This window comes from Desmodus rotundus, chromosome 8 (genome assembly GCF_022682495.2).
Source record: "Desmodus rotundus isolate HL8 chromosome 8, HLdesRot8A.1, whole genome shotgun sequence".
Classification (NCBI taxonomy): Eukaryota; Metazoa; Chordata; class Mammalia; order Chiroptera; family Phyllostomidae; genus Desmodus; species Desmodus rotundus.
The window spans coordinates 109,915,007-109,939,142 of NC_071394.1; the positions used below are offsets into that span (position 1 = coordinate 109,915,007).

The 24,136-nt window shown below is 34.8% G+C and overlaps 1 protein-coding gene across 4 annotated transcripts in view; it reads right to left on the reverse strand.

The window, feature by feature from the left end:
- TBC1D5 (TBC1 domain family member 5) overlaps positions 1-24,136 on the reverse strand; it is a 467,560-nt gene that overhangs the window by 281,386 nt on the left and 162,038 nt on the right. For 2 of the 4 annotated variants that reach the window (XM_071222301.1, XM_024566252.4), the window contains one exon: positions 8,557-8,688. In XM_071222301.1, coding sequence (XP_071078402.1) covers positions 8,557-8,653 — 97 coding nt within the window. In that variant the 5' untranslated portion in view covers positions 8,654-8,688. Of the gene's footprint in view, positions 1-8,556; positions 8,690-24,136 lie in introns of those variants that run through there. The other 2 variants (XM_053929611.1, XM_071222302.1) reach the window with 2 other exon arrangements.

Below are 24,136 nucleotides of genomic sequence, written 5' to 3' on the forward strand. Positions count from 1 at the left end.
TATGAACATCTTTTCTAGAAATGAGAGATATGGTAAGTATTTCAAAGTTTGTTAGTTTTCTAAGCTTCTCTCATTTTACATTTATATATTTACTACCTAATTATTCGTATGCCTGCTTTTTGTTTTTTTACTTTCAACCTTACAAATTTTTGTCACTAACCAAAGGGGAAAAAGAAAAGGTCTGAAAGCAATATAAACTTAAGTCAATCAATCAAATTAGGCAAAGACATTATCAAACTAATTTTTAAAGTTAGCATATTGAATTATCTGGATTGCATTTATCTCCCTTCCACATAAAATCTCCACTTGATTACATGACAGTAAATCTTGCTCTCATGTTTGCAGAGAAGAGCAGAGCTTATTAATTACTACTTTGTTGACAATTCATCTCCTTCCGCTTAATCTGTACATATAGAAACAGAAATGTAACCATTTCTTGCCCCCCTTGGGTCTCCTGATCTCAACAGAGGTTAGAAGAAGAGCTTTTTCATTGGCTATTAAAGTGAATTCTTAGTTAAGAACTATCCATGTTTCCAATACTATTTACAATATGATAAATAGGACATGTATTGGTAAATACGAAGAAAAGTATTTGTTTTATTTCGTTCTTACAGGCTTAGCCTTCTGACTTTGTACTTCCTGTTCTATCACTTTATATCTAGCAGCTTTTCCACAAAATTATTCAGTCCATTAAAAGTTTTCTTCCTGTTACAAGGAGTAAAGAATGCATTATTACATTTTTCTATATGAAGTAAGCTATTAAATAATAGCTTGTACACTCATTAAGCAAATGTAATTGTGAGAACACACTGACATTGTTAAAGTAAATTACTCAATTTGTTAATAGTTTCATTTCAAGTGACCTTAATTGTATTAATTGTGATACTAGCAAATTAAATTGAAGAGCATTAAATACACTGTTCTAATATGTCCTAGAGGAGCAAATTTTCCATTACATCAGCAAAGGGAAAATAATGATTATATGCCCCCCATCGGAAGTCTCACACAGATGCACGCACAATGGGTCAAACAGAAAAGGTCTCATTAGACTGCATTTACTAGTTCTCTTTTAATATTGGTAGCATGGTACAAAACAGACCACACAGAAGTAACTGAACTTTAGATAAATGGATAATTTTAGGGTCTTCTTTTATATCAGATTAAACAGAAATTATGTCACCAGTATAAAGAGTTAACATGTTGACCATGAGGAAACAAAGATTGGTATAGAGAAATGCGACATGAAAATAAATTTTAAAATACTACAACTCAGTGTAAATCAGTCATTACTTCTTAGGTGTCTAGTATCAGTAATATATAAGGATATATATTTAAAAACAGTATGGCCCTCATTCTTGAGAAGAAACTATAAATTCAGCAGAGATTAACCATGTAGACTGTTAACTGTCTCTCTTTAGGATGAAATCTGTACTCTTCAGCCTGATTTACAAAACCCTCATAATCTGGCCGCTGCCTACTAGGCCCGTCCTGAGCTGCTTCCCTGTCGCGCATAGTGCCTCAGCCACAATGAGTTCCTTCAGTTCCTCAACGTGACAAGCCAATTCCTACCCTAGTATTTTCTTTGTATGAGCTCTTTCCTTTTTGTGGACTGGTGTTTCTTTCTTTCCATCTCTCTGGCTCTGTCTGCCTGCCTGTCTTTCTCCCTCTCGCCATCTTTGCATGCTTGGGCCCCTCTCCTCTATATCTAGCTGATGTGTCAATTTCTCAGAGAGTTCTTCCATGAAAATCTGAATTTCCACCCAGTCACTCATCGTAACATTACCTGATTTTAATTCTTTGCCTAGTATTTATTACTCTCTCATATTTTTTGTATTTCTGTACTTTTTCATTTTTTTACTATCTCACACTAAACTATGAATTCCATTGAAAGAGAAGACTTAATCTACTTGTTTAATAGTATAACCCCAGATTCTAGGTGATCAATATATTTTTTGATTGAATGAATGAACATCAGGTCTGTGGCCTGCAGGCCTTATTATGCGTGATAAAATATATATGGCTCTATAATCTCTATTCATTTATTGAGTATCACTAAATTTCTTCATCATCAGGCCAAGATGTCTGACTGAAAATCTTTAGGTTCAATAAAACAGATCTATTCACAAGTCTGATTAAAGATTCAAAATGACAGCGGTGATTTAAGCTTGGTCAAAATTGTAGTCTATTAAGACTGTCACTACACAAAAATGCCAGGAAGCCAACTGCATTAAGTTTCCTCACATTTGGAAGAAGAAGAAAGGAGGAGAGAATATAAAGTAAGAGAAGAATTATTATTTCACTACACATATTCCCATAATATAAATGATTATTTGGCCCAAACATTGCCGTATACATGACTTGAGCAAGTAAAAGTAAATTCTCACTGTTGCTGAGAAAGAAATCAAGGCTAGTTGGGTGGCTTTTCTGACTAAAACTAAACAGATCTGTAAGTCCAGGAAAGACAATTACTGTAATTTGTAGGAATACAATAATTACCAAATGGTAGAATATCTGATCATTTCCAAAGACTCAAGTAAATTGTATTTTTAATACTGGAGATGTAATAAAAGAAAATGACCATTTAAAGTAAGTAACTTGAGATATTATAATTTTTATGATTTACCAGTGTCTTAATTTCTTCTATTTAAAACATTCAGATTTTCCTAAAATGTGAAAATAAAAACAGCTTGAAGCTAACCCAATGTTTCTTCGTCTGTACTGTCCTATATTGCTCATATGGGATTCCTTCTCAGAAAATTCAAGGAACAGTACAAACTCCAGAGTGAAGTACAAGTATTATAGGAAAAAAAATGATTTATTTCCAAACATCTATTTGATACAAGCCCTCCTTATAGCAAAAGCATAGTGATGGCAAAAAATTTAACTTATTTTCAATTCTCATGAAATACAAGTTAAGAATGAAAAATTTTGATCTCTGATTAATCATGAGCTCAGATTAATCATATGTCATTAGGGCAAAATGTATTCTCAAAGCTTCACCCAAATTTCACTTAAATGTTTATCACTGATCTTTAGCCACTATCTTTTTTATGTCAATTCTGAATGAGATTTTGAGTTCAATCCCATCCACTCGAGTGAGTTAGTGTTTTGAAAATGGCCTAACCACTAATATAATCATCAGCAGTACTCTGCCAATCACCAGTCTCCTTGTATACTCTTTAGCCCATGCAATCCTGGAAGCACTGACCACTCTGCACCTTCCGGAAGCTCTCATCTCTGAGGCTTCTATAATTTTGGCAGCCTTCCATCTTTCCCCTATTTTCACTATTCCTCCAACATTCTAAAAATACTGCTCCCTCTATCCAATTTCTAATCATGGAGAATTCCTGCAAATCAATCCTCAGCTCTGTCCTTTCTCTTTCCTTAGATTTCTGGAGAATGACTCAGATCTCTAACTGCTGGCCTTTCAAACCGAAGTCCCTCATTTCCAACCTTCCTTTGAACAGTTTAATTTAGAGGAACTGGCACGGCATGTTGACTGCTCTTTGATTTTACTTCCACTTATTGTCGTGCCACTTAAACTCTGTTTTTAAGGAGACATTTTATCTTTTTAAAAAATCTTTGTTACTGACATTTAAGATCTTCCCAGTCACTCATTTATTTAACAATCTTTATCTTCAACAAAGTTACTGTTTTCCTTGATTACTTTATAGCCTTACAGTTTTTGATCTATCTAAATTGCCTCTTTTCCTTGATATCTGGAAAGAATTTTTTACTACAAAGTACTTTTTGCAAAACTATGGAGACAATAAAAAATTAGTGGTTGCCAGGGGTTGAGGGACAGGGAGGGGGATGAGAGGAAAAATCGGCAAAGCACAGAGAATTTTGTAAAAATACGTTGTAGGATACTTCTAATAATATATCCTGATACATCTGTCCAAACCATAGAATGTACAATACCAATGGTGAATCCTAATGTGAACTATGGACTTTGGGGTGATTATATTGTGTCAATGTAGGTTCGTCAGTTCTAACAAAAGTGCCACTCTGGTGGGGGATGTTGATAATGGGGGGGGCTGTGCATGTGTGGGAGTGGAGGGTATATGAGACGCCTGTACTTTCCTCTTAATCTGACTGTGAATCTAAATCTGCTACCAAAAAACAAAGTATTTAAAATAAAAAAAGACTTTAATCCTAAAGCTATTCCAAACCAAAGTAAATTCAAAATCTACTAATGAGGTTATTGAGCTGGTTCATTGGCTACCACTAAACAATGTTCCATTGAATTAATATACTTACCAAACACTTAAGACGAGTACACTGTCCCATGTCCCCTTTGTGACTCCCATCACCATACTACTCCGTACCTCATCTCCCCCCGACTTCACGCCTTCCAAAATTTTCTACTCTGCCCTCTTAGAATGCCACTGCATAATGGCAAATTTCCTTATATTCTCAAACCATCAATGAATTCTTTCACCATCAACTTCCTTGCCTATTGGAGTACCTGTTACACTCTCCTGACAAAACCCCTGCCTGCTTCCCACGTGGCTAAATCCTAGATGCTGAATGCTACTGGACATAACCATTCAAGTTTACAAGCTGGTATCACCTATAAATTAGGATGTCTAAGCTACACTTGGCTCCCAAGGTTGTGTGTTCTTTATCAACTCAGTCTACCCTTGTCAATCTCCACAAATCTCCAAATGCTCCATCTTATCATTCACTTTCAGCAAACTACCTCACCCTAATTTATAAAAAAAGCAGATTGAAGTATTAGTGATATTTCATTGAACTCTCTGCCAGTGAACTAATGAATTTAGTGTACCTAAACATCTTCTCTTTCCCTTCCCTCCTATTATACAACGAAAATAATGACCCTCTGTCTGTCTACAGATCACTCCATCTTGGCTCTAAACTGCATCTCCTCCAACTTTCCAAACTTCCATTGATTTTAACTTTTCAAGTACAACCATAACTTTTTCCTCTAGTGCTCACCATGCCAGTGTAGTATACAGCACACAATTAGTTTAATTGAAATACAAAGTAACATATTCAAGACTATGGATCCATGGGAGATTACAAAAAGCACAGTGCCATAGTAACAATGAGACTGTCCAGTGGAAGTGTCTATTTTCTTGAATGTTTAGCAAGACAGCCATAAATGTCATGGTCAAAAGTTTGAATTTTATTATTAGTCAATAAAAACCAGTGAAGAGCTGTAAGTCAGCAAAGGAAGATTTTTTTTTCCTTCCTTATGATGACTCCAGCCAATTAGACCAAGGGAGGGGCTTAAGGTGAGTAAAATGACTCAGGCAGCATCCTTTACTTTGGCCATCTTCAGGTATCTTCAGCAGAACAAATACATCTTTTATTCAAATCTAAATCCACTTCTACTACATGGAAAACAATACTAAAGATCATACCAGGAGAGCATACTTTTATTATATAAACTTCAATGAACTATTCTAACTATTGCCAATTTATTCATCAATAAAGCCAAGCACTCTCTTCCAGTTCTAAAACTCTATGACATTATAACAGGAAAAAGAAATTGAGATAGAAGCGAGATTACAAGAGGCAAAAATGGAGTAGACAGGAGATTCAGAACATCTTAGATTTTTTTAAGCAGGTTACTAAATATTTTATACATGATAACAGAAAGAAAGCTTTGAAACATATTATATAAAAAGGCATTACATTAAGTAGTAATTATCTAAATACTATAAAAGCTGTAAGTAAGAAGACATATGAAATTGAAGCTAAAACACCAGCAATATGTGACAAAATGCTATTCTCAAAAGAGAATAATATTCTCAATAGAGGAAAATGTTCTTTTATCATGAGCGACATTACAATCTCTTATAAGCTTGTGAAAACTAGTCATGCCAGGAATATTGTTTTATTAATAGGTTAACTGTCCCTAACTCTTGATACCATTGTTTTCAGTTTAAAATAAAATGATTACTTTTTCACTTAGTTGATCACTAAGTTACCTACTAAGAATGAATAACCATTACTAGTTAAACATTTTTCTTTTTTTATGGATTCAATTGAATTACAGGTCACTTGCCAATTATTAATTACTACCCTTTGTTCAAAGATCTTGGAATTTAATTTATGTATATAATCAAATTTAATATGTCACAGAAAGAAAAAATGTCATACTTGCTATGCTGTTCTCTATTTGAAAAAGCGATTCAAGCAGTTAAAAGTTCAATTCACATCAATATATGCCCTAAGATTTTACATGTATATATCTAAACAGTTCTTCTTCTGACCTCACCTAGTTTTCTCAACCACCCATGAGAACAAACCAATGATACCTAGTTTTCTGTCATTCCTATATATGTGGCTATTTTTGCTAATGCTTTCCAGAATACTCAAAATCATTTAATTTAGTAATGTACTGTTTCTTTATGTGCCTGCTTATATTCAGATTTGAGAAATTAAAAACTTGTTTATTTAAGTAATCTATAACTGGAATTAAGAAAAAAAATATGAATCCTACACAGGCAAGCCACTGATTAAAGTCCAATGTTTGACTACTCAGAAAATGAATCATCCAGTTGCCACAAATTCCCTTGTGGGGAAAATGTGCCAAAGCCTTCAAATACATGAAGAGCCCCATGAAAGACATGTATTAAAATAAACAAACACACTGGAAAGGTGATGATTTTTCAAGTAAGTATGACAATCCCATTAAAATGCGACACATGTTTTTCTGCAAAAGGGGAATCTAAAAAGATGAAATAGACGCTTTATATAAAATATTTACATATACAATGTGAAAAACCCACTACGGTTACTAACCTTTATGGTTTTGACGAACTAGATATTTACATATCTTTCTGTCTGCATGTGCGTGTGCGTATGTGTGTTTTGTATATATTTTTAACAGTTGACAGCTGTTTTAGAGCATACAGAGATGCCAAGCTGAATGAGGGTCTTGATTACTTCAAGATTAGCTATCTAAAGTTTCTATTCATTTTAAGTGTTGTTAGTTGGAAGAGTCATTAGTCACTTCCTTGTCTCATAGAACATCAGCATACATTTACATTGTTAATGAACATTTGGGGTAAATGAATTAATGGCACTTTTAAACATCAATTCAGTCCTAATAACTTTGTATGTCACAGAAATGTTAGGCAAGGATATAAACTAAAAGCCTTTTCAGTAAAGGTAACTACTCCTTCCTGCAACAATAGAGGACAAAATTAATTTAAAATATTTTTAACCAGTTTTTTTTAAACCCTCAATATCTAATGAACTAGACTACAGAAAAACATGCACTTTAAACAAAAATCCTCCATGCTCTAAAATAAGCATTTTTGCCAGAAAATTTTGGTGAAACTATTTTATAAATGTACAATACAGACATAGTCACTTTTATAATATCCTCTTACATAAGGATTTACAAAATAATTGGACTTAATTATGAACGATTCTTACAGATATTGCATTTAAGAAAAAACATTACTAGGGAAGGTAGTATTGTTACCACTGAAACTTTTAACATGCTGAAACTGAAATGAGACACTAATAATTTTTATTTTATTTTTCATATTTCAAAAACTTAAAAAGCAGTCTTTTTTAGACATTTTAAATAAAAGCGAATATGAAAATAAAATCAGAAAAATGAGTTGTATGGCAAATGCTACTATTTTCAATAACACACTCCAAAAAGTCAAGAGCTTGTACACTAAAGAAATGGCCATTTTAAGAAATCAATTATTTAAAAAATTCCCCAAACAGGAGTTAATGGCAGAACTTCTTTATATGGCAGGTTTCTTTATATCAATATAGAAACAGAAATTGTATTTGAAGTATCCAAACACATGTAAGTTACTTTGACTAATTACGATTTTTAAAATAGATCTCGTAATCCTGATCTGATACAGGATTTCATGAGTGAAGAACAAGGAGTTTCCTGAGTCAATGGATCAACTTTATCAAACACTTAGCGAATTAATTAAAAATAAGGGCAAGGCTTCAAGAATTCTAACAAACTCATTTCCTTCTAAGATGGTATATTATTATTACTAATACCGAGAGAAAAATACAGAGTTCTGATACAAACACATTTGGTAAATTGTTATGGGATAGGCCCTGAATACAGTATACCTTTTAACAATCTATCTTTTTAACAATTTCAAAGCATAGATCTTTTAAAGTACAACATAAATTTCAATTATGTTTTTTAAAAGGAGAATCAGGCCAGTCTTTTATTCCGGAATAATCTCAACTTGCTGGAGGAAAAAGAAATCCCTGTAAAATCAACACCAAAAAGCTTAAACTCCTTTAAAAGAAGTTTGACAAAAGTCATTTCGCATTTCAACATCCTTATGCTGAAGTAATTAAGTATGGTTTTTTAAAAACAAATGACAGCACATTAAACATCTGACTAATGTTTTTGTTTATAAACAAAAGTTGACGTTTTGCGGCATTCCTTCCTCAGAACGCTCTATCCGGGGAAATGTTCTTTAAAGTTGCCCTGCTTAGCTTCATTTACAGAACGACACACGTAAGGCGGGCGGAACTAACTGAACTGCTAGGGATCCCAGTGACCACACTGTGTCTGCACACAAAACTCACCTCCTGTCTTGTTTGAGTAACTGGACAAGGGGTCAATACCCACTTCCTGTTCTTCTGGCTGCAGAGGATGTCTAGTTTCAGATAAGGAGTGATACATTGTGAATCCTGGACAGTGTCAGCAAAAGTGATTACCTGGGTGATGAAAAATATAGAAAAAAGAATAAACATTTTTTCTTTCTCCTATGACTGGGAATAAGTACAAGACTAAATGGTTAAATGAGCATTACAGACATTAACAAATTTTCTACAGCTCCAGGGACTGTTGCTACACACTGGTAGCATATGCAAAGAATTGAAAAGGTGACACTAAATTTCCATGTCAACAATTTCTTTCCAAATTGTAACTTCACTGGTAACCTTCACCTTAATGCTCAATCACATTGTCAATAAACTGCACAAAAAGTTGAATTTTAAGTTAAATTATTATCCATTGGTAATATCTTTTTGTTTCACTGCCAAAATAATAAACATTTACAACAGAAACTTTCAAAATGTAGAAAATATAGCAAACTGAAATCATTCATAATTGTAGTAGCTAAAAGTACTGTGGTTAACATTTCAGTTTATTTTATATATCCTTTCTGCCTTTCTCCTGGGCATTTAATATATATATATATATTTACATATTTATATATTATAGTTTATACATATATATAACTGGAAAGTGTGTGTGTATACACACGTTTAATGTGATCCATCATGCTAAATATACTGATTATATAAATTATTTTGTTTTCCTTGCCATAAAAATCTATTATCACTTCTAATGCATCCCTAGTATTCCATTATTTAGCTATAACAATTTATGTAACCAATTCCTTATTAGTAAAAAATTAGGATATTTTCAGTTATTCAACATTATAAACAGCCTCATTAGTTTAGTAATCTCTGTGCTACATCTATCATTATTGTCTTAGGATAAATTCTTGTAAGTGTAATTGTTGGACCCAAACAAATTATGTATTTTAATTTTTTTATTGTTGTTCAATTACAGTTGTCCCCATTTCCCCCCCCATTACTCTCCCCTGCCCTACCCACCCCCCACCTCCCACATTCAAACTTCCCACCCCCACCCCTGTTGTCTTTGTCCATGGGCCCTTATGATATGTTTCTGGCAAATTTTTCTCTAGAAATACTTGTACACAATTCATTTCTCATGGACCTTCATAATGATGGGAATGGGTAATTCCTTTGGGGTGGGTGTGGACCAGAACAACAGTCAAATCTTAATACTGCATTTGCTTGGTAACTAGCGAGGTTACTGAAGACTTCGCATGTTTCCTCTGACATTTGTGTATTTTCCTGTGTGGATAGAGTTTATTATTATGATTGGCTTCATGACTGTAAGCATGCTTTTAAATATTAAGTATATTAAACCTTTTTCATAGGACACATTTTTTTTTTGACTGTCTTCAAAGTATGTGGCATTGATATTGGCCTCTATTAATATATGGATGATGCCTAACTCATGAATCATTGAGTAAAACTGATCCTCAAATTAGTATAGTAAGTTGAATTTTTTGTATTTAATACTATACAGAAGGAATTCTGGGGAATATAATCTAGAAGAGAATAGCAAAATGTAGATGATCAGTTATATCACAAAAGGGAACCAGAGAAATTCTGCTGAAGTCCTCTACTAGGGGAAAGGATCACCAACTCTAATGCCTAAGGGGGTCAGGTAAGAAGCCTTATTATTTAGAGTTAACATCTACTAAACTGTTGGGAACCACCCTGCCTGGTTTCAGAAGCTGCAAACCCCCATGGCTAAGGCTGAGTGAGAGACCTTGGAACCATAAGCCATTAAGAGACAAAGCTTATTTCCCTGGCAGGGGCGCTGCCTCTGCCCACTTTACTTGACCCTGTTTGGCCCCAAGCCTGACCAGTTAGCCAATGACGGATAAGATTCCTCAAGGGAAGGATGACCTAAGACAGGCATGGTCACAAAGAGGCCCTCAGCGAAAGACTTGGGGGGCTATAGAAAAAGGGGGTGATGGACCCTTGCCCCTCAGCTTTGATGTAGCCTGAGTCCTCATTCAGTCTGCAAGAAGTCTCCTAATCTCTTGGCTGCCTTACTTCCCCTGCCTGACTTAAGCCTGAAACAATGACAGAGGGTGGTGCAGTCTTGTGCTGGAAAGGGCGGATTCCCTGGGGCAATCAGGCCTAAGAAAGAATGCATAAAATCCTGTGAAACCTGATTTGCTAAGAATGCCCTCAGTTTTCTGATAAGGGTCCAAGCAAGAAATGTGTTTGTTTCCCAAAGTTTTATAGCCCTTTAGCTAACTGACCCTGACACAGAATAAGCCCTCATAGTTCTTTGAATGCTATATATTGTTTGATCCTTACTGCCTGACAATGATTGGTGAGCTTTACCCGTATTCCTGTGCAAACTGAACCCAATAAAAACCCATTGAGGAAAAGGCTCTTGGCCCTTCTCCTTTGCGAGATTGGCCACCTTTCCTCCCCAAGCAGATCATGTATTGGTAGACTTATTCTCATCCATGGCAGCCGGGGGGGGGGGGGGGGGAGAGGGGACCCTGTGGGTGGAGCCCCCCCACACTAAACAATGAATATGTATGCTAACAAAAACTCATCACTGCATCCTCTTAACAACGCTATGACATATCTTCATCATTTCATCTATTCAAAAACTGAGGTATAGAGAGATTAAGTAATTTGTCTATAGTCACATAACTAGGAGGTGTTGGAGCCTGAATATGAACCCACCCTATTTTACTACGGAGCTCACATTCCTCACTCCTACACTACATTTGACTCCATCAGTCAGTAACACAAATGGACAAGCTATGAAACAACGGGGTACAAAGGACAGGGTCTGTGAATAACTGGAACATCCTTTCTTCTGCTTCAACTTTTCCAAGACAAACTAGAAATCCAGAATTTCTTGTGAAATCTCTTTCTTTATAAGTGTTGGCAAGTCATTTAAATTTTAAGAAAAAAGAATTTATGAAACAAAAACACATTTCAAAATTGTATCTGGCCCATGGACAACTATTTAATGTAAGATTCATATCCTCTATATATTTTATTATAATCTTGAAAATACAAGAGCAAACATTCGAAAATGCATATTCCAACTTAAATACCAGATTTTCTTAAAATTTCTTTTAATTTCCTATAGCATGTATTCATATCATTACCTTAATTTCTTATTCTTATGGTGTTCTTTCATTGTTACAAACTTCACATACATAAAATATACAAGAGGACTTCACATATTCCACAAGTAATAGACAAATGATGTGCAAACTGATAACAACGTATTTTTTGAGAGGATACAAAAAACTTTCTAAAGCTAAAACTCTACAATATAATAATATTTTTGCACATTCACGAAAGATGCTCAAAGGTACTTAATGTTTTTTTGGAATTCTTAGAGAAAGTTAGGTTCAAGAAATCATTTGATTTTAGCTTAAATAATAATTCTTTATAAATTGCTAATTCTTCAGTAATATAAAATAACCACAATACAAAATTTACCAAATACACCAAAGTAAAATACAGACAGCCACTATATTCTGACTTATTATGCCTACAGATTACAAGAGAGTCCCTGAAATGCTTTTCTAACTAAATAGAGACAACTTGCTGAGCAGTAATAATGAGTTAACATGAAGAAACCTGATGAAAAAATGTGGACAATATTCTTTTAATTATGAATTTAAAATAATAATCTAGTTCAAAAGTAACATTAAATAGGTGCTTTGTCTTTTTGTTGTTTTAAGTAAAAAGGGCTATTTTAGCTTCCTAAAATAAAAAAAATAATAAGTGTGTTAGTTACTGCTATTGTGATTATCTTATAAAAATCACAATATAATGTTGTTTTTAAATGGGAAGTAATTTTCTTAAGAATTTTCCAGTTTGTGTTTTGTAGCTATACCAACAGGTGAAAATATTTGACTATGAAAAAGCAGAACATTAAAGGTTTTTAAACAAAGGAATACTTATTTTAATCACTATTATTAATAAAATTTTGCCTATAAATGTTAGACCAAATGAAAAAATTTGACAAAAATTCAAATAAAGATTTAAAGAAGAATTTGTCTCCAATTTCTTTTTGTGAGCAAATATGTACAAAATACTTTTTATTTATTTATTTTTAAATTTTTATTGTTATTCAATTTTTAATTTCAATATAATCACTATAAAAGTCAAATGGCATAAACATTTTGAATTCACAGTAGATGATTACATTTTATACTTACAATACAAACTGAGCCTTCTATATCTGATATGCTTTCATCTTCTCTACATAGAATGCAGATTTACAAAGAGAAAAATACATAATGACCGAAATGTAAATAACTACTCAAATCCATACTTGACGGGTTTCAGTTTTCTTAGATGTAACACCAAACTGTCTCTAGAATTTCCCTGATTAACAAAAAATGGTACTTAAAATATTTTCAAAAATAAAGGCAAACTTATTTTTTCTAATTCAGAAAGCACAGCAATATGCCATTCAATACTTGAGAAAGGAAATACCCTTGTCTTTGCTACACTTACTATAAATAACAGTTCCTGCTTCACACGAACTCAAAATACAAAAACCCTCAAAACTGGTTGTGCAGCACAGTCTCGTTGCCATCCTGGTTACAGGAACTGGCACATCACGTTGGAACTGCTATCTAAAATCCCAAGCTACTCCTAAGGACGGTTGTATTGGCTTCACAAATCTGCTTCTTGTAGTAGTAAATCTTAAGATAAAAGTGATCTGTCTGGAAAATAAAGAAATCTCGTGAAACAGTTAATATTTAATTAAAGGTAAGAGTTTAGCACTAAAGCTTAGAAAAGTTTTAATATACATTAAGTAAAATTTCAAAATTATTTTTCATGTAAACTGAAGCAATACAAGTTTCTAAGTAAAATTTTAATTAGAATTGTACAGACAAAACATGTTAGTTGAATAGAATTTTATCTTTTAAAATCCCATCATATAGTCAAAGCCTCTAGAAAAAAAATGTATTCCTTCTGAACCTGAAGTTCTATGTATTTCAGCTTGTATTCATTCTTTTCACTGTTTCTAATAAAGAGGCACAGAATTAGCATGCTGGAGTGTGTCTTCTAAAGATATCCGTATTCACAGCTCATATAAGCATACTTCATTCATTTAAATTCTTGACTGATGGTAAACTTAAAGTCAAACACAAATGACAGAGTAGTATTACTTTACATAAAGATATCTCTTATAAGAAAACCGTATCAAGGAGCTTAAGTGAACCATTTCCAAAGCACGATTATAAAACGGGGAGACGATATAGCATGAATAAGTATCCGTTACAGGAGCATGCATTTACCATGATGGGTATATAACCTAAAATATGACATCTTAGCTATAAAACCTAGAAACTTTGATAGAAGCTATATTTTCATAATTAAGAGACGGAGTAACTGAATTATAGAATTGACAAAACTTTATTTAGAAATGCTGGTAGCTAGTAGTAAATTTGATTGTGGAAATAATGATGCTCTAAAGTCTTAATTATAAAGGAGAGAAGGAGGGAACACAGGAGGAAGAAAAGGAAAGGAAAGGGACAGAAAGGAGGAAAAGAAGGAAGAAAAAGAGGGAGGGAAGAGGGAAAGCACAAAGAAAGAGAAAGAATTCAGTTCCATTTTTAAATTCTGCCAATCTTTAATGCAAGAGGGTTACACTGGACTTTAAATAAGTTAATTAAGTATTAAAATCAATCATCTGAAAGTCTTAATATTTAATATTGGTTAGATTGTATATCAGAGTAGTTTTATTATTTATTTACTCCAAACCTTTCCAGAATACTTCATGTGACAACAGGGGTTCTGTTTCTCACAAGACAAATGCATTTACAATGCCAAATAAATTATATATAAAAGCATTTGTCTTAATACATGTCATTCAATATTAAATATCACCCATTGGTAAAATCCTGAAATCCTAATTCATTTTTACCAACCACACAATTGTGCTACTCAAGTGTTGCCTATTAAAGAGGTACAGAACTACAATAAGGGTCTACATATAAGCATAATAAATTTAAGAATATTAAAACAAAATTAATCCTTAACAATTTCCAGGCTACCAGAACAAGATGTTTAAGGTAAACAATCTACTATGAAAATACTAGATACATAAACAATGTACCTAATCAGAAATGTGCAGATTATAACATTTAAAAGGTTTATAGGTGGGTTTAAATATTTTACATTACAAAATAAAAATATATTTGGCCTTTCAATATTCAAATGCTATAAAGTCATAGAAAGTGGCACTTGGGACCATATAAACCAACAAAAAATAGAGCATTACGAAGCATTAGAGCGGTCAAGAAAAGGTTCTCCACAGTGTGGCCTCGAATGGCTTCAGATTTCTCATGAACAGATGCTCAAGATCATAAATTGGAAAAGCTCAGCCTAGTGACCAAACCTTTCGTTATTATGCAGCCACAAAAATACTATTTCCGAATATACTGTCCCTATTTTACATAGACACCTCCTCTAGCTATTAAACTATTCAGTCAGGTTTTCATAACATCAAGGTAGCTATCATAAGCAATTAGGAGATCAGGAAGCACGAGTAATATTTGAAAAGAGAAAACAATAATAATAACTTGGACACTTATATTCAACTGTTGATGTTGTTAAGAATAAGAAAAAGAAACAAATGGCTGCTCTTTATATTAAGAATCAAGTCAGACATTTTGTCAAAAATCTTCCCTTTGGTGCAAACCCGTTTTCAGAAGCATATGACCAAAATGTGGAGAGATCCTTCTAAAAGCCAATGTGGATGTGACGTTTATTCCTTGTCTATTTTTGAGTGGTTGGGCTAGAAAACTCAAAGATACTTTATTAAAGACAGCACTTTTAAATTAATAATAATAATAATAATAATAATAATAATAGCAAAAACATAGCATTTTTAGGAAGTAGGCACTTTTACATATAAACTCATTTACACCTCACAACAACTCTATGTGGCAGATTCTATTATTTCCTTTTATGATAATGAAACCAGAGAAGTAACTTATTCAAGGTCACACAATTATTAGTAGCAAAATCACCTCAAATGATGTAACATTGACTTAACAAATGCCCTAAGAAAATTAATCCAGGATTTTGAGGATAAAGTTTTTTATTGTTATAATGCCATGCAAAATATTCTAGTTTTTCTACCACGCAATCTTTTTCAAAATTTAGGATTATAAATTTAATAAGCCCTTTAAGTTGCAAGGTGTATGTGCCTTCCCAAAGCACCCTCTGAGAGGAAATGCGTAACTAGTGAGAAACTAGTAAGTAATCTGTGGATGTAAGCATAATTTATATACGCCTCAACTAAATTATCACTTACGAGTAAGTCGCACTGGCCTTTGGAATCACTATCAAAGAGTCAAAATTGGAAATGATTTAATTCCCAAATGCTACAGATTCACGTTACACCAATCACTACATCACCAAGTGACATCGCTGAGGGAAGACCAACAGCTAAGAAGCTTGCTCTGATGCTGCCCAGTCAAAGCAGCTTTTTGTAGCCCTGACCAGCGTGGCTCAGATGGCTGAGTGTCATCCCACAAAGCTAAGGGTTGGCAGCTCGATTCCAGGTCAGGGCACATGCCTGGGTTGCAGGCCCACTAGGTGCATGTGAGAGGCAACCGATAGATGTTTCTCACCCTCTCCTCTCTCCAAAAATAAATAAATCTTGTTTTTAAAACTAACTTATTACATGAAACTATTTACACTTTCCTCCCTCCACAGTTTTATTCATACCTCTTTTCCTCAGGACGAGACCCTTCCTATCCACATTCCTAAACGCTATACATCATTTGAGCATTCCTAAATGCTATCCATCTTCTGTGGACCAGTGCCACAAGTACTGCCACCCTGGTTTTCTACAGCATCACTTCCCTCACAGGGACGCACCACCAGAGCCTGCACGACAGTATCAATCAATAAATGCCAGCAGTTAGAGTACGAAGAACTGTTTGCTCTACTTTTCTGTCAACAGCATTAGTATGGAGTCTTCTTATAGACAGAAGGTATGTAATGGGAGACTTCATTAGAGAGCTAATATTTTTTATTCAAGTATTTGCTTCATCTCTAGAATATGACCACTCCTGGCACCCTGATCCTAGCATTCATCTCTCACCGAAATTCTTGCAGTACCCTCCTAACTGGTCTCCCAGCTTCCATTCTTCCTTGCTGTTGCAAACACCCCCTTTTTTTTCAATTTTTAAATTATTTTACTGTTGTTCAATTACAGTTGTCTGCATTTTCTCCCCACCAACCACTCTTGATTGTCTTTCCAACAAAACCCAAATTTTGTTCAGGCCACATGCTACCAGAGATACCCAGGGGATGAGTCATAATTGGTCTAACCAATCATAATGATCCCAGTTCCATGTGCCAGACTGGTTGGGATAAACCATTCAATGTGAATGGAAGTTGCCCAGCAGCTTCTAGAGGTTTTGCCCTCGACAAAGATGTATACCCATAATTGTAGTGGATTACTCAATTCTAGATTCACCTTACCTCTAGCCTTCTGCCTATATGTAATAACAAAATCTTTACTGTATAACCCAATTGAAATTTTCTGTTATTGCAAGTTGAAATGAGCCTAATGTCCTACAATCTATTACCACATAATATCCAATGCAATTTTTTTCATTGTAAATAGTGTCTCAACATACTTAGCATAAAATGCAAATCCTGTAAAGATGCCCTATATCCAGGCCCATTTTTAATCCTCTGTTCACCTTGCCACCCCACCCCCCTCAGTATGCTCCATCCAGATAGGACTTCTTTCTATTCCTTAAACAAAAGTGCAGCTCATTGCCACTTTAGGTTTATGAATACCTCCATTTCCTTTCCTGAAAATATTCTGCCAATTAGTATCATTCAGGCATACATCGAGGTCTGCCCAGAAAAAGTCCAGCCACTGTTAATATAACGAGAACAGTTTGTATGTCACCTATGTAACCTGGCAGCCAAGGAGAGTGGACTGGAATGTGCATGTGTGAACAATGATGACTTCTCTATACTAGTCAGTGGGGGGCAGTAGATGCCATTGAGTGAGCACATGTACTGTGTGGCCATCACATTCAAAATGACTGAGGGAGTACAGCGATGAACCTGCATCAAATTTTGCATTAAGCTTGAACATTTCTCTGCAGAAGCTGTTCGGATGATTCAGAAGGCCGCAGCTATGGACAACTGGTGATTGGCGGCTTCCTCACGACAATGCACCTGCTCATGCATCAGGTCTCCTGTAGAGCATTTTGATGAAAGATCAAATCACCCAGGTGACTCAGCCCCACTACAGCCTAGATTTGGTGCCTGCAAACTTCTGGCTTTTCCCAAAACTTAAGTCATCTTTGAAAGGGAAGAGATTTCAGGCCATTATCTATGAGATTCAGGAAAATACCCGGGGCAGCTGATGGTGATTGGGAGAATTGTATGAGGTCCCAAGGTGTCTACTTTGAAGGGGACTGAGGTATCACTGTCATATGTACAATGTTTCTTGTATCTTCTTCAATAAATGTTGCTGTTTTTTCGGAGTACATGGCTGGATACTTTCTGCACAGATCACATAGGCTCAAAATTAAGTCAGCAGAGAAAGCTTTTCCTGGGCATATCTAACCCAGTGGCAAATGTTATTGATTCTACCTTTAAAATAAAATCATGAATGAAACTATTCTGTACCACAATCACCCTCATGCAAGTCACGGCTATCCCTGGCGTGGACTACTTAATTGCCTCCATAGGTCTCCCTCCCTGTTTCCATCCTGGCCATCTACTGGCCATTTACTCAGAGCAGCTGGAGTGACTGATCCATTTAAAATTTAACTCAGCTCACGTGTCACCGCTGCTCAAAACTTCCCAATAGCTTCTTTTTCACTCAGAACAAAATACAAAATCTTCACAAAACTCTACAGGATCTTGCCTCTGGCTACTGCTTTGATGTTCTATCCTACAACGCTCCCGCTAGCCACTCAAGCCCTCCAGCCCTTTATAGTTTCTCGAATGTGCCCAGCCAGCTCCTTCCACAGGGAGACTTTGTACTTTCCTGGTTCCAAAACACTTCCCTCAGGTAGCCACAAGATTCTCTTCTCCACTGTCTTTAAGTCCAGGCTCAAATGTCGCCTTATTTGTGAGGTCACCCATGACCACAAGACCACACTCATCCAACACCCTCCCCTACTCTTCATCCCATTGCCCAGAGTTGCTTTTCTTATAATACTTATCACTACCTAACATGTTACCACATATTACATCAACCCCCTATTATCACTTACATGAATACAAAGGCTTTACTTTATCCCCATATTACCACTATTATCTCCCATATCTGGAAGGTACCCTTATTGTTTTGTATGGCCTCCCTGATAACAATTTGAAATAGTCCAATAAAATACATTGAGAGGAAAGCTAATTCAATCCAAGTTAATGATTAATTTAAGTTGGTTTTTCAAGAATTCCTAGGTACATGCGAGGGAAGTATATTAGCACAAAATAAATGTTAAAGAGATTAGAATTAAAGATATTTGAGAACACAAAACCCATAAAACAGACTAGAAATTAGGTTAATTAAGATTTTCTAATAATAATTACTTTAAAGAAGGACAGGTTCCTCTAGGCAACAGTCTTCACCAGACTCAGGGCCCTCTCTTGGGAGAGCCTGAGGCAGTCGAACAAACACGTGGCCTGTGCTGCTGCTCACTGTGCTTAGAAATGCAGGATGGCAGAAGACGGCACAAACGCCCTGTGGACCAGCAGGCTCTCGGCCACTCCCATCCACCCACACCCACGTATACGTCTTACTTCTGCCATCTTCACTTACCACATCCTAAATAATATGGGAAACTATTATATTTAACCTTGCCCTTTGGCTAGAAACTCTCCCCTTTCCCACTGAAAGCAGGGAAGACCAACGGCAGCAAGAAATCTGTGCACCTAGCCTGTGATCTGTGCTCTGAGTCAAGCCCACACACTCACAGGAAAAAATAACCCACTTCTTGCTCAGGGCTGGACCACAGATTATCTCTTAAACACACTAGTACAGTGGGTGAGACTGTCACGAACCCTCACATTTCAACTGTAAATGTTCAGATTTTGAGAAACTTTTGAGAGATAGTAGCATACTAATTTTTATACAATGTGCAACCTTTACAAAGTTAACTGCCCATAAATAAATAACAAAAAGACCATCTGCAGGCCAATGATGAGAATGTATCATAAACCATTGATCCAAATTAATGAACCAAATTAATGAAGTTCATAAAAATGTAACTGTTACAATATTCAAGTATACTTATTATGTACATTACCTCCTCCCCCCCAAAAGAAATAGTATTTCAATGATAAAAGCAGAGGCTGAAAGTACTTTAGGGTAACATCTGGTTTATATCTGACATCAAGTAGATGGTATCTTGTGGCTAATCTTGTAAATCAATTTTATTAAAAAAATACATATACACAAAGATACGTTATATAACTCTATATCTACCGTTTTGAAAAATGTTTTTACTTTTATCTGAATTATCTATTTTCTCTTCAGAAAAAAGATTAAATTCTAAATAAAGGATGGTGTTTTGTAATTAAAGACAAATTTTATCTATTTGTTAATTTCATATAATACCTACCTCATGACTGACATGAGGATTAAATAAGATCACGTGTGGGAATACACACTAAAAACAACAGTGGAACCAAGATTCATGGTTATAGTTTACTGACAATAATAATATTCAAAATCCTTCATAAGATAGCAGATATATGACCAACGACATCCTGTGGTGTTTACAAGGTATACTGGTAACTAAACGGAGGTGCAGACTGTAAGCAGAGAGTAAGACTGGCTGGGAGAGGGGAGGAAGAGCACTCTTGGCAGAGGAAACATCATGTGCAAGGGCTCAGAGGACAGCCAGTGCATGCACATTCCATTCAAAGTTGCAAGGAGTCAGGATCAGCTTAGTTGATAATCGGCTCAGGAAGCAGGCAAAGTCTACATAAGGATGGCTGCCCTGGCTGGTATGACTCAGTTGACTGAGTGCTTGCTCATGAATCAAAAGGTCGCTGGTTCGATTCCCAGCCAGGGCACATGCCTGGTTTGCAGGCCAGGTCCCCAGTTGGGGGCCATGTGAGAGGCAACTGATCAATGTTTCTCTCGCACATTGATGATTCACTCTCTCTTTCTCCCTCCCTTCCCTGCTCTCTAAAAATAAATAAATAAATAATCTTTAAAATATTTTTAAAAATAAGACATGGCTTATACACCACACCTAAGATTCTGAGCTGTTTCTTAAGGGCAGTGGAAGCCACTGAATACTTTTAAGTGAAGAGGAGGAAACATCTGTTGCTTCACTGTGTTTAATCTTTCTTCAGCTATACCAACCTCATTACCTAAGAACTTCCATACATGTGTCTACTTGGCCTGGCACTACTCACCTTCTCTGCCTAACCAACTGCTTGCTACCTGTTCTTAAGATTCAGCTCAAAAGTCACTTTCCCTCAGCATCGCTTCCCCCAATTTGGTTCAGGTGCCCACTAACCTCATGTATAACTCCACACTAACGTTAACCATTCTTTAGTATTATGGTTGGTTCCCCACTAACCTCTACTCTGTCTAATGATAGAGGGTATGCTTCACTACAAGGCACTAGTATACGAAAACTTGAAAAAATCAATTATTCAACCAATCAATAAAACCCAAACGATACAGCTGATACAATAGTGTAATCCCCAAATATGAGGATTGAGCTATATATTTCTTCCTATGCACAAGCATACAAATTGAAATGACTTAAGTGCATCTTGGAGTATGTTGTAGGAACAAATATCACCTTAGATTACCTGTTTGAGCTATAGGAACTGAGCTATCCTCCACACTGTTTAATATGCCCTAAAAAACTCACTCATAACAATTACATATTGAACACCTACTAGGGGACAAGTACCATAGCACTGATGCTCATATCAAATGCAAATTCAATTAGCAGTGAGCTTAATTCTTTATACTACTTGGTGAAAATTACCACTATGATACTTCATGTTATAACAGCATTGAAATGTGGTATTCACTTTCAACCCTAACTTTGGACGTTCACATCAGATAACAAACTAGATTACTTAGAGTGTTTTCTTTTCCATGAAATCAAAAACCTTTTTGAAATGTCAGCCCTGAACATCATAAAATTATACAGAATGATGAGGAACTAGACTTATAGTGCATATAAATACGAGAGCAATATTAGGCTGCATTTAATTACCAGTTCAAACAACAACCTGATCTAACCTTTGACAAGTAAAATAAATGTTCTGAATAATTTAACTAAAGCAAACATTTGCTGTTAATGCTAGCTAATTATAGTAAGAGCTGGAAAGAGAAGCAGAAGAGAGATGACGAAGGGAAGAGAAAGGGAGATAAAAGGTTGAGATCTGCAACTATTCACTGAAACATGATTTTTTTTCAATGAATTTAATTCACGTAAAAGGGCAAACTCAGTACAGCAAAGTTGCTTCATACATACTCACATAAAGAAACATTACAGGTAATTATAGAGCTCATTCTTTCAGTCAACAAAAATCACCAGATTATCATGGGAATGGGAAAACTAGGTTATGCATGAACCAGGGTACAATCTCCCCTTCACTGAAGGAGCTCAAAATCTAGTCCGGGAAAGGCCCAGAAAATGAGTTGCCAGACTTAGAATTAATAGTTAACTGAAATAATTAATTGAAATAAAATAAAATAAAATAAAATAATAAAATAAAATAAGATAAAAAATAAAATAAAAATAGTAACGCCCAGTTAAATTTGAATTTCAGAAAAACAACAAAAGTAATATTTGGAAACTACTTATACTAAAAAGTATTCACATGTGTCTGAAGATCACCATTATTAACAGAGTAAGGAAAACCTCCAATTCCCCACCTTGATGATGTATAAATATATAGAGATTTTATATAACAGAAAATAAAAATAATTTAAATTATTAAAACTTACTATAAAATAAGAATTTGAGTTTCATTGAAAAGTAATATGACTAAAGGCTTCTCTCAGAATCTTTGATATCTATGTTGATTGTAAAGGTTCCATCTTTACCCAAAAGAGACTTGTGTACATGTAACTTTTGTCTGTATGTTTTCTAACCCCTAAACCACTTAGATGTCCATGTAAGAAAACTGAAATACATACATACATATATGTCCCATATGTATGTATATACATGGCTTAACAATGTAAACATTGAGAACAAAGTAAACATTGTAAAACAAATGTAAACATTGTTTTACAATGTAAACAATGTAAAAATGAGAACAAAGCTGTTTAGATTTCATTGTCATGAGAGGGAACGTTTACAGTATTGACAAAATGAAAGATGGATAAAAAAGGCTAATTATCTTCATGTCACAAAACATAAAGGTTCTATGGATATTACCGAAGAATTTTGCAAGTCATCAATGCATACTAAAAAATAATTCCATGAATTCCATGTAGAATAAGTGAAGGTCTCAAAGGTTTGTGAAAGGGTGCAATTAACAAAACATAAATACACAAATAGTAACGTGGGTACGAAAGGACTACAGAGGGGCTATACAAACCCCATCTCATTGCCAGAGAATTTTACCAAAACCACATCCCTCTTTCTTCCTGCGCATACACACAGGCAGAAGATAGTAGCACACTATCACAAAATGTCACTTCATACCACAGTAAAATGCTTAAAAGTACATTATATTAGACAACTACAATTTTTGCCATGCTGATTTAAATGAAATCACTGTATAATTTTTTAAACTTTGATTATCCATGCCTAAACCTCAGCTAACGATTTAAAAGTAGATGACAAACTTCATGCCATGCTTTGCCATTTGTAAAACAATGACACAATCATTTGTAATTATAGTGTTCTATTTATATATACTGAGTTAAATAAATAGATATCTGCAGATTCTGAAAACTTTAAGACCTGAACATTTTATCTTAAATTCTACTGGGAATAAAGAATCAAATACTTTAACTGATGTTACCATAAATTATTTTTTCTTATAAAAATAGAGGCTTTCAAAACCAGGTAATTCCCTCCCCCCAGTCCAAATATACTCACTTTTACTTAAGTACATTTTTACTAAGTCTTCCTTAACAAAGAAAGGTTTTTTTTTTACTGAAACTTTAAACTATACATAAATATTTTAATTTCCAGTAAAAGGTTAAGACAGCCAGTTATTTTGAAATAGGAAGACATTGTCCAAAGTAGTGTGAGGCTCTAAGGTTTTACTAAATATCTAAGAAAGATCACTTGTTATTTAATTATGATAATTAGATATAAGAGGTCAAATCAGTAAACTTACATATTTAATCACATAAATAGCTTGGTATGATACATTCTCTTCCTTATACATGAGACCCTGGTACTCTATCTTCTCATACGATGTAGAATACTCACATATAGCACACACATCCTCTTGGAACACCAGTATTACTCCTTACAGAATCGCTCTAGTGATTTATTGACATAAAAGCCTTAGCGCCAAAAAAAAAAACAAGAATAGAAATTAATTCTATATTCTTTAGCTAATACTAGAATTT